The 11,905-nt window shown below is 35.6% G+C and overlaps 1 protein-coding gene across 1 annotated transcript; it reads right to left on the reverse strand.

The window, feature by feature from the left end:
- Positions 1–5,419: 5,419 nt before the first annotated feature.
- LOC121994715 (dirigent protein 2-like) lies at positions 5,420–6,061 on the reverse strand. The gene has a single exon (XM_042548657.1). The coding sequence runs from the start codon at positions 6,059–6,061 to the stop codon at positions 5,420–5,422; it is 642 nt and encodes a 213-aa protein (XP_042404591.1).
- Between the last annotated feature and the right edge of the window lie 5,844 nt (positions 6,062–11,905).

Consider the following 11,905-nt stretch of genomic DNA (forward strand, 5'->3'; position numbering starts at 1 on the left):
AATAGACACTGAGGTAGCGAGCCTCTAGTCCTATAAGGTAAAGACCTTGGTCTTACCAGGGCCAAGACCTTGGAATTGGTCACCTGGATTTGTTTAACGATAACCTTGGAAGTCGGGTACTAGCCTCTTACTTTAAATGATTTACTGGTTAGCTCTTTTTAACTAGACCTTGGTCTTTTTCTTACTTATAGCTGCTTATTATAGCAAACAAATGTTATGTGCATATATGTATATGCTAAAATCTGTTCATGCACATTTTAAAGCAAGAGAAATAAAAATCAGCATACTACTACATGCTATAATCAGTTCATGCACATTTTAAAGCAAGCGAAATAAAAATCAGCATACTACTACATGTTATAATCAGTTCATGCACATTTTAAAGCAAGCAAAATAAAAATCAGCATACTACTACATGCTATAATCAGTTCATGCACATTTTAAAGTAAAGAGAACAAAAATCAGCATACTACTACATGTTATAATATGTTCGTGCATACCCCAAAGCAAAGGAAAACTGGTCATGCCCATTAAGGTAACAAAAGGAAACCCAAATCAAAGTCTGCGATGTTACCAAGAAAATATCTTAATATATCAGTTCTGTCATTAATCAATCCCTTTAATCTTAACATTTACATCCATTAAACATTCTGTAGCATGACTCAATCGAAGCATTTAAGATAAATAGACCAAAGATATCATGGTTCAGTCATAACATGTGTGCTTAGAGGGCATATAATTCCTTATATCAACAGTCCAGAGCATAAAACTTAAGACATCATGATTGGCATTTACGGAAACAATTACCACAGCTTCCCAAATCCCAACCACAATAAATCTCAATTCTTTACAACCTATTTCGAAGCCAAGAGGAAAACTAAACCAAAATCTGTAAATTCCAGCAGATTCCGAAATCTGAAGACTCCAAATTCTGAATTTCTAACTACAAAATTCTAAGTAAACAACTACATGCTAAACAAGCAAACTAACCCTATTTCTCTTCTTTGAAATACACAGCAGCAACATCAAAACCTTGCTCCCTACATCATGCTTCGGAAAAACAAGAAGAACAACTCCAAAAGCTACTCCTACTGCAGGTGAGTAGTACTTACCTACTGTTCTTGGACTTACAACCGGCGGTAGGCCTGCTAGGGCTTCCGGGGAGATGAAGACTTCGGCTTCCCTTTCGTGCTCACGCGTTCTCTTAGACGAGAAAAGCTCGGTCCGCAAGGTTCGCCGGAAGAAGGCCTTCGCCAGCCGCCAGAGACCAAAACCTAGCTTCTTCTTTGCTGTCGCCCGAGCAGGAGCACCGCACGCAGTCGGGATCGGGGAGAAGGGCAGATAGGGTTTTCGGCGAGAAAGGGAAAACTTATAACTAGGTTTAAATTCTGCTCCAACTACAACTTAATTAAATTCGCTCCCCTTCTTAATCACAAATCAACCGCAGACCAGTTGGTTGGTTGGGTTTGGCTGAGGTTCGGCTCGGGTCGAGGTCGTGGGTTCAAATCTCACCTTCAACATTTTTGGTCAAAACTTCTTTCTTTTTGTAACATACTAAACGACCTCCAAAAATTACGTAAAAATACTCTAAAAATTCCTAAAAATCTCTAGAATATTTTAAATATATGTCCAAATATTTGTATGGACTTTTAGAACTTGAATTAGGGAAAATTGGGTCGTTACAAGGAATACCAGCTTGGATAGGCCTCTGCTCTGTTGGTTTACTTCCTCCAACAGAACCTTCCCGCAGTTCCTCTTCCAGCGCTACAAATTCAGATACCCCCTCATAATTAAGTGTAAAAGGCCCCAAGCAGAGGCTATAGGTCTGGATATACTTGAACAACCCACCGTCAAATGCGTGCATTTTGCTTTGGTCGAGGTCTCTTTTGCTCGAGGTCCTAACATTCTCTTGTGACGTCACTTCTACTTGGTTAATATTAGAGAGGCAACTTGTGGCTTATGATGTCGTCTTGAAGATATTTTAGTGAAGATACTAATAAAGGCAAGTTTTGTGAGGTTTGCTAGGTGATTTTCTTTAAGTCTAAACTTCTTTAGAAAGGTATAATGTCTAAAAAACATTTTGAAGTACGATTATGTCTTATACATGTATGATTTTATTTTATAGGATACACAATAATTTTTAAAGAAATTCATTTCACTTCTGCTAGGTGTTTTACTGAAAACTAATGTATTTTTCATGAAATTCCCCAACATGATGGAGATCAAGTTTACTTATTATGTATATTATTTTTGCTTATCAACTGCAACTTACACTTGTACATTGAAGTTCACATTATAATATATTGTTGAGTTTGATATGCTTATATCCTTCAATTATTGGTGTCCTTTTAATTATTGAAGAGGAGGGAAAATATCACAAATAAAAAGGTCATATGCAAATAATATGTTTGAATTGATGGGAAACTATAAATTTATATTTCAGATATACTTAATGAAGAATAACTTGGGAGTCACGAATAATTTGTTTCAAGCTTTGTAACGAAAAGATCAAGACATTGTAAATGTCATGATTCTTATAAAATAAAGAAAACAACAACAGCAAACAATGCAAAATGATGGTTGAAATTTGTTACTAAATAAAGTTTCTTTATTTTGTGTTAAATATAAGGTTTTCACCCCACATATGCAAGACTTGTTCACTTTTCATGGAAGATCATAATGAAATATTGAAGGAAAGATAAATTTTTATTTTTATGGTGGTGAAACATTTTATGAAGTGATAAATTTGTAACATTAATTAACAATCACTTTAATGAGATGAACACAAAATTTTTGTTATGTATGACTTGTCTTGATCCATCAAATTCATTCTTTGCTTATAATAAAAGAAAATTATTTCAATTTGTCCAATTTTATCCATCCAATTTCTCTCTAATGGTGTTAATGCATCTGTAACGCCCCGCCTCCTACTGTCTAGGCTGTAAGGCCGGGGTTACATTATGCTAACTATTCTTGTGCAGAAAAGAAAAAGACTGAACTAATTAAAACTCTATGCTGTGTGCTATAAAATCTGAAATTTATATTCGGAATACATTGTTGCACCTCTGGCTAAAATCAGACATTCCAATCAATCGGTTGATCGATTGGAGTTGTCTAATCGGTCCACTGATCGACTCAACTCGCTACTATGCACGGGGTCAAAACTGGATCGATCGGTTGATTAATCCAATCTGGTCAATCGATCCAGAGATCAATTCAGAAGCTCTCTGTTCACGGGATTAAATTCCTGATCGATCGGCTGATCGATCCATGGCTGATCGATCAGTTGATCGACTCATCAGCTCTCTGTACGCAACAGGTCGCGCTTCGATCGATCGACTGATCGATCGGGGCTCCCCAATCGATCAGCTAATCGACTCACTAGCCTTCTGTACGCGGGGACTTCCCCAATCGATCGGCTGATCGATTGAGGACTGCTCAATCGATCGGCTGAACGATTGAGTTTCTGATTTCCGCAGAAATCATACCCGACCTCATACAGAATTTTCAGAAATTCAACTACAACCACCACACTAGTACTGGGCATGTCATTACTCATGGTTAGCTATCTACTATCATGACAAATAACAATCTAATCATAACATAGTGTATACTCTCATGAATCAACACACTTAACATCTAAAAGTGCAGAAAGTAATACTATAAGAAGTACTAAGTTCTTAATTTGCTAATTTCTCCCAAGGACCTTTATTCCAGGTTCCTTCTCACACAAATCTTCATCGCATTGCCTCCAGCCTCCACTATTCCATCTTTCCTTTACCTTTATCTGCAGTATAAGGAAAAATGCAACTATAAGCTTGAGAGCTTAGTAAGAAACCATCTACCTCACAAAAACATGCATTTATAGAAATCATGCTTTTTAAAAGATGTTATGCTGATATGCAAGCTGAGAATCATACTAGAAATGCTAAGATATGACACATGAGCATGTAAATCATGACAATCAAGAACTAAACATAGAGCTATCTGCTATATCAATAAAAAACTGAACTGAAGCTAAGCTGAATTCACTTATCTGTTTTGTGAAGTTTGAAAACTATTTTCGTAAATAGATAAAAATACTAAACATGCTGCTAATGGGCCCAACATCTGTACTTGCTGTGCGCGCATCCCTAACTAGGCCCGATGTAGCAAGTCCCGAATCTAGTAGGGTTACTAGGTTATCTAAACCTAGGGACAACTATAGGAGCCCAACCCAAGGACAACTGAAGTCCAGTACAGTGCCACTGATAAAGTAAAATACTGTTTATAACTAATTTATCATATCCTGCTTTTTACTAGGTTATCTGAACCTACAGCTAGGTTATCTGAACCTAGAGGCGACTATGGGAGCCCACACATTGGACCGTAGTCCCATATAACCGAAGCAAGGCTATATATGCTATTTAAAATGCATTTAGGGTATTTAACTGAGCTATTAAAACACCTACTGTAGCATATAACTGTATTAGGCATTTTATCGAGCACCTGGTGTGCTCTAACTCTACATATGGCTGCACTATGAATATAATCACGAACTATAGACATAAAAACATGTGATTAGCTATTTTTACTGTAGGTGAGGGGTTACTTACATCTTTCGCTAAATATTCTTATAATCCGATCGCTAGATTTCCGGAGAAGAGGATCTCTTCGACGATCTTCTTACGCCTACGCGTTCTTCTCGCGGAGAGGAACGTCCTCGTGTCGGAATTGTCGCTGGAAAGTGCTCCTACGATCCTAGGGGCGGAACCCTAGGCTTCTTGGGCTTGGGCGCCGAGAGGGTGAGGAGAAGAGGGGTTTCGGCGGTGAGGGTTTGAGGGAGAAGAGGATTGCCGATCAAAATAACAACTCTCCACTTAATTTCCCTATTTATATTAATTAATTAATACACCCCAACTAAACCTTAAATATAATTATTCTCCTCTTCTTTCAGCACACTCTTGCTGGGACCCCTTGGTTACTAGAATCACCTTATATGTCATGAAGTCCAGCATCTTATATACCAACTTGATAATTTTATTTTTACATGTGAATTGTAATAATCAATTCTACGAGGTTATAAAAATTAGCAAGTTTGTTAATTAAAGAACATTCAATTGAAAAAACATCCATTGTACATTAAAAGAGAACGGAACGCCAATAGGTTTTTGGCACCACTCCGATCCCATGCATACAGAGAAGAGGTTCAAAGATAAATCCTGAAAACATTAAGACATTCCTCATGTACGTACTTAAATTAATTATTGATATATGGATTATTCGAACCATAAACCATGCATACATACATACATGGATTTAATATTATTGCAAGGATTGATGACGAAAATGTTCTATGTGAATAAATTATATAGCAAATTAATCGATCGATGCATCAAGTTGTTATATGTTTTGTTAAATATCGATATCAGGTGTCGTGTCAAAGAAATGTGATATAAGCATCGAGTCTCCCTGTGAGTGTCGTGTTGGTGCTACGAACTTCTCTCGTCCAAAGATAGCCTCTGGCATTGCGGAACCGCCCCGTGCCTCCGGTGATCGCTCGCTCGAACAGCGTCTGCAGAGGAGCCACAGGGAACGGCCCCTGCACGGCGATGGAGCTGCCGTTGTACTCGCCAGCAGTGAACACCAGCTGCAGGATGGTGAGGCCGGAGTTCTCGGCCACACTCGATCCCACTCCCATACCTTGGTTTCTCCCGACGATGGGCGAGTCGGGCTCGACCCCTTGGCGAAGGAGATTGTCGTAGACGATGAGGTTGCCGAACCCAGCCCCAGATGTGGAGCCGCGCCGCTCGACTGCATAGACGACCGTGGCGTTGGGCCCAGAGCCGAGAACTCGCTCGTGGTTGTAGAAGCGCAGGTGCAAGTAGCCGTCGGTGCCGGATTGGGCAGTGCAGAGCGACGTGAAGAACAAGAGGAGGAAGACGACGACGACAGCGAAGGAGCTGGAGTAAGAAAGAGACGATGCCATTTGCATGGTCGTTGGATGCACGAGGTAGGCAATATTAATGCCAAGGTGAGCTATAAATAGTGCATGAATTGAAAGAGCATTGTGAAATGCCATGTCGTTTACGTTATTGTTGAATAACGGTTAATTACTGCAAGCCTAGAGTAATTAACATAAACAATTTAGTAATAAATGGATAGTAATAAATTTTGTCAAATATCTATTAAACATATTAAGCACGTTTGCGTGCTTCTTCCGCCATGTAAAACAGAGACGAATCTGGTAAATGCTTCAAGTACAAATTTCCTAAACAAAGAAACAAAACTGTTAGAGATATACGAAGTAGGTCTAACTTCTATGTTGTTATGTTGTTATTGTTATTTATAGTAGTATAAATTCTCATTTAATTTGTTTTCTTAAAGCTAGCTAAATCATGTTTCTAGGTGGAAGAGAACACAGCTTTCATCTTAATCCATACAATTAGATTATTACTTATTTCTGTATTTTTGAAAAAAAATATATATACGTTACATATTTTTTTGCTTTAAAAATCGTTGGCTCATGTACATTACAAATGTTTATCGCCTGTCAAATACAAATAAATATTCAAGTTTCACCATCACAATATTAATGCCTCTGACCACGAGATTATATAGCTTGGAAAAATTTTAATATTCTAGAATTTTTTTGATTTCCCTACATTTTTAAATGAACAAATATTGCCCACCTTCGTAAATAATTTATCCTGTAATTAATTAAAATTTGTTCTACTCGTTTAGTAAAAGAAAATTTATCTTAGCCGTGACGCATTGCAAGTTGCAAGTAATATACTAAATTAAAAGGGTATAAATTTAAAAGGCATCTTTTATTTTTTTATTTGCATAAAGAACGCACATTTTATATATATATATATATATATATATATATATATATATATATATATATATATATATATATATATATTGTGCTGGTTGATCGTTGACGAAGATAAGACCTCCTGGCTCTAAGAAGGTGATTTTCGTCATACACACACTTAGACAATCCCATAAAATATTAGTGATCAAAGACTAGGGAAAGGATCCCTAGCAAGGTCATAAGACGTCCAAGTCAGTATGATCTCCAACCAGTGAAATGAAGAACAGTAGTGGATATGTACTAGCGTAGGTTCCAAATGCAAATGATGTGTACCTTGTTAACGAAGAGGATCACCCTTTATATACCACCTCTCACAACATTTGTGATCATGAGATGACATCGTGCGTTGGAGTTTATTAGGTGATAGAAAAAGCATAGTCTGGATGATATGCAGTAACTGTTGGATATAATTATTTCTATCAGGTGAGCTTATTTGTAAGTTGCATATATGAATATGATTTGAACCTTTTAAAGTGATTTAACTTATGCTTATTATGTTCGGTTATTGGATGTAGATCATGTATGTGTAGAACCTTTAGTCCCGCATCTATTATCATCTATATGCTGATAATAGATGTTTAGTATATATATAGACTTATAATCTCACATCTATGATTATCTATATGGGTTGATAATAAATGTACACTACATAATGGGTTGGTCTCCAGAGGATTAGGGAATTTTTGAGAAGTCCCTTCGTTCCCATTGACGAAGAGAATTCGGTGCCGTCAACGCTAACTCCTCCGATTGGCCACAATTCTGCTCCATTTAGGTTCTTTAATTTGTAATTACAGTATTTACTTTCTTATGTCATGTTCTCGATGAAATGAAAATCCATGCTCATATGTTCTTCTTTTTACTATTCAAATTCTTATTTAATTGTCTAGAATGCATGCGGCTTAGGTTTTACAAGAATCATTAATTTATATCAAAGTCACGACTCTATTTCATTGTTTTCATGGTATTAAATGTTAAATTTTACATCGATCTTTATTTTTTTTATATTAGATCAAGATTTCCTAGTATAATATAATTTTTTATCATCGAAAACATATAAGAGAAAACTAGGATATACTTATTTTTTGAGTTTTTAGTCTTTCTATAAAGAATACGAAGAATGACGAAAATCGTCACCGCTTAACCTAATTTTAGGTAAAATTGTGATAGTTCAATCGATTACTTTAGTCGATCAATTGATTATCAAGTCTAAAATTTTAAATATAAATAATTAAAATTGGAGCAATTAACAACCTTAAACTTGCGACTAAGTCAAATATCAATCAATTCAAATTATTTTTATTCGATTGAGATGATTTTTGTTTCGATTAATTCTTTTTTCAATTGAGATTCATTTTCTTAATCGATTAAGTAAGCTTTTAATTGAAAACAAGAATTTTTTTTCTAAACCTATGAAACACTAATTTATATTAAAGAAAATGTTTCAATATGAAATACTGTTTCATTAATATATATTAGTTTTTCAACTCGAAACAGTATCAAGAGAATATATATATATATAATATTTTTTTTTAATGCATGGTATTAAACTTTTGTTTTTAAACAACGTATACTGTTTATATATATATATATATAATAAATTTTAATGTAATAACTAAGGGATTAAATAAATAATATTATTTAATTATAAAATTTAAAAGAAATTTTAACTTCTTAAGGGAGAGTTCTATATATGATCATATAGTCATATATACACACACACACACATATATATATATATATATATATATATATATATATATATATATATATATATATATATATATATATATATATATATCGTAGATTTTCGGATCGATTGGGATAATCGATTGGATCATATCAATTAATTATCATAAGGTATCAATCGATTAATAAGTCTAATTTTATATTGTTAAGGTTGATTAAGTAATTTCTGTTCAAATTAAGTTCCTAGTATTTTCTTGGGTCTATCTACACAACGCGCTACTAAGTTGAACTAATGTGTCGGCCCAAAGGAAGACACCTTAGATAGGTTTAGTACATTTTGTGTTGGTAGACGTATATCTATACTAAAAGTAATCGGTCCAAAGGAAGGTTACTTTTATGCCAGATATATGCATAAGGTAACTTACAACTATGGAATAAAATATTATTTTGTTCAAATCATGCACAAAATATGTCGGCTCAAAAGAAGACATATTATGTGGCTGATTAAGGTTGTTGTGAGGTATGAACCAAAATATAACTCATATAAAGTATCATATTATGCGCATAATGGGTCAATCCAAAAGGAAGACACATTGTATGACCAATTAAAGTTTGAGTTATATTAGAGAGTATCACTAACAAATAATATGTCGGCTCAAAGGAAGACACATTATGTTGTACTTAGTATCTCATAAAGAGCTCATTTATATGCATTTAAAATTTTATTTTATTTACATAATTTTATATTATTTATATGTTCTTGGCTTTAGTAAAATCGTGAGCTTAAATAAATTTCTCTCTTTAATTTTAGTGCAATCTGTAACTGCCAACATTAATAACATCCCAACATTAACTTGTTTGAATTTTGCTGAATGAAAATAATACGTGATTGTAGTCTTATGCTGCATGTACCTAGACTATGTATTAAGAAATGATCGTCTCGCACCTCTGACAAGTGCTAGCACTATAGAGCAAAGGGCTGAATTTCAGTTGTGGAAGAGATTAAATAGCATGAGTCTAAGTATCATGAGGCTATCCATATCGACACCAATTAAAGAGTCGATAACTAAGGGAGAAGATATTAGGAGTTTTCTAAACCAATTGGCAGACCGATTCACTTCAAATGAAAAGGTCAAGATTACCACACTTCTTACGAAGTTGGTAACCATGTGGTATACTAAAAAAGGAAACATAAGGGAGAAACTGAGGCTTGAGACACCTGAAAGTGCTCACCTAGCATCTAGATCTCATGGTTCAAGCAAGAAGAGAAAGAGGATCAATAAAGGAAAAGGAAAGCAGACTGCAGATTCTGGGAGTTTTTAAAATTTTATTAGTTCGGAAGTTAATTTAGCTATAGTACCCACTGACACTTGGTGGATAGATATCGATGCTACTACTAACATAAGTATCACTATGCAAGGTTGTCTCTGTTAATGAGAGCCCTAGAGCCGATCATGTGATGATTGTTGTATGGACTCGATGTATCATGTTCCTATATATATATATAAAGGCATTTCTGTATGGTTATTATATTTACTTGTATTGGTGTCAAATAACTGAGTATAATAGCGTCCTTGAGTAGAAGGTTCTTATCTATATCAAACGATTGGTTGAATTGATAATGAGATGATATAGAGAACACTACTCTTAATCATTCCTAGTCAAGTATTTATATTCAGGGACAATGTTAATGCGATGAGACTAGCATGTAGGTCAACTCGATGACTTGATCTCATAAGTCATGGATATTAGATATCAAGTTGACACATGGGTATACATTGGAGAATGTATACTGAATGACCCGCCATGAGAAAGTATCATGAATCGTTATATGAGTGTCATATACTTTTTCATGTGACTATTAGTATGACTATCAATCCTTGGACCTGAGGTCACCATGGTTCCCTACATAAGGAGTTGTATACTTTGACTTCGTCAAACGTCACCCGTAAATGGGTGGACTATAAAGGCAACTACTGGGTATGTAACAAATTATGCGGAGGGATGTGAGTGATGTAGATGAGATCTATCACTCCTATATAACGGGAGTGACATCATGATTCTTGATAGAGTGAGACCACTAAGTGCATGGCCATGCCCAAATAGGTCAATATGAGATATTGAGCTCATTTGATTAGAGTGAGTCTACTTGGAGTTCAAGACATAAATTGATTAGAGGATGACACGGTCTATGTCTCAATTGATCAATTTAGATGTCAAGGATAGAAGGACATTGTCACATATTGTGAGAGTCACAATTAGTAGTCACAATGGTGATGTTGGATCTCAACATTCTTGTAACTTGGGTAGTAATGATGTGTTGCTAGATACCGCTCATTACTTATGTTTCTAAATGAGTTTAGGAGCATTGCCAACGTTACAAGAACCTATAGGGTCACACACAAAGGACAGTTAGATGGAGATTAAGTTCATATGATGGACCAAGAGGATTAGGTTCATGTGATGAGCCAAATTGGATTAAGAGTAATCCAAATTAGACTAATTGAGTTGGACTCAATTTGATTCATGTGTCGAATGAGTCTAGTTTAGACTATGATTCATTGAGTCAATTTAAACCAATGAATAGAGATTCATTAAATTAAATTGATTTGAATCAAAGATTAGATTTGATCAACCATGGGAGATAAGTGGTCAAGTTTGACTTGACTTGAGAGGGAAGATGAAGGGTCAAGTTTGACTTGACTAAATGCCACCTCATTGTGACTTGGCATGGGCTAGCCAATGATGATGTTCCACATCATTAAGGCTACATCATTATGTGCCACCTCATGAGGAAGACCAAGAGCCATGACTCTTTGTATTACATGGAGGTATAAGATGCTCCATTAAGTGGCCGACCACATTAGATGTGCATTGAAGGCTTCTTCTTCTTCCTCCTCTCTTCATCTTTCTCTCCTTCTCCTCCATTGCCGAGACCTCTCAAGGGTGCTAGCACACTCTAAGTGGTTCTCTCCACCTTTTGTCCGTGTGGATACGTGTAGAGGAGTGTACACTTGACACTCTACGAGATCCGACAACCATTTGGTCAAGCGGGATAAGCGAAGGGCATCGCTACAAGGGTATAACCTTTTTCCATGTAGATCTAGTGTAGACAAACATGTACATGAATATTTTATTTATCTTCGCATGGATCCGTGGCTAGCTTCGAGGTTTTCGCAACGCAAAAAGTAGTTTTTCGGCTCGAAAGTCTAACAGTGGTATCAGAGTCACGTGCAAAGCTTGTACATGTTTGTATTTGTTATTACGAAAAGGTTTCAGATCTGTAAGTTTCTATAATTTTTCTACGTTTATAGATTGTGAGTATTTTTCTTGTAGAGGCGAAGCAACAAGTGTTTAGAC

This window comes from Zingiber officinale, chromosome 6A, assembly GCF_018446385.1.
Source record: "Zingiber officinale cultivar Zhangliang chromosome 6A, Zo_v1.1, whole genome shotgun sequence".
NCBI lineage: Eukaryota > Viridiplantae > Streptophyta > Magnoliopsida > Zingiberales > Zingiberaceae > Zingiber > Zingiber officinale.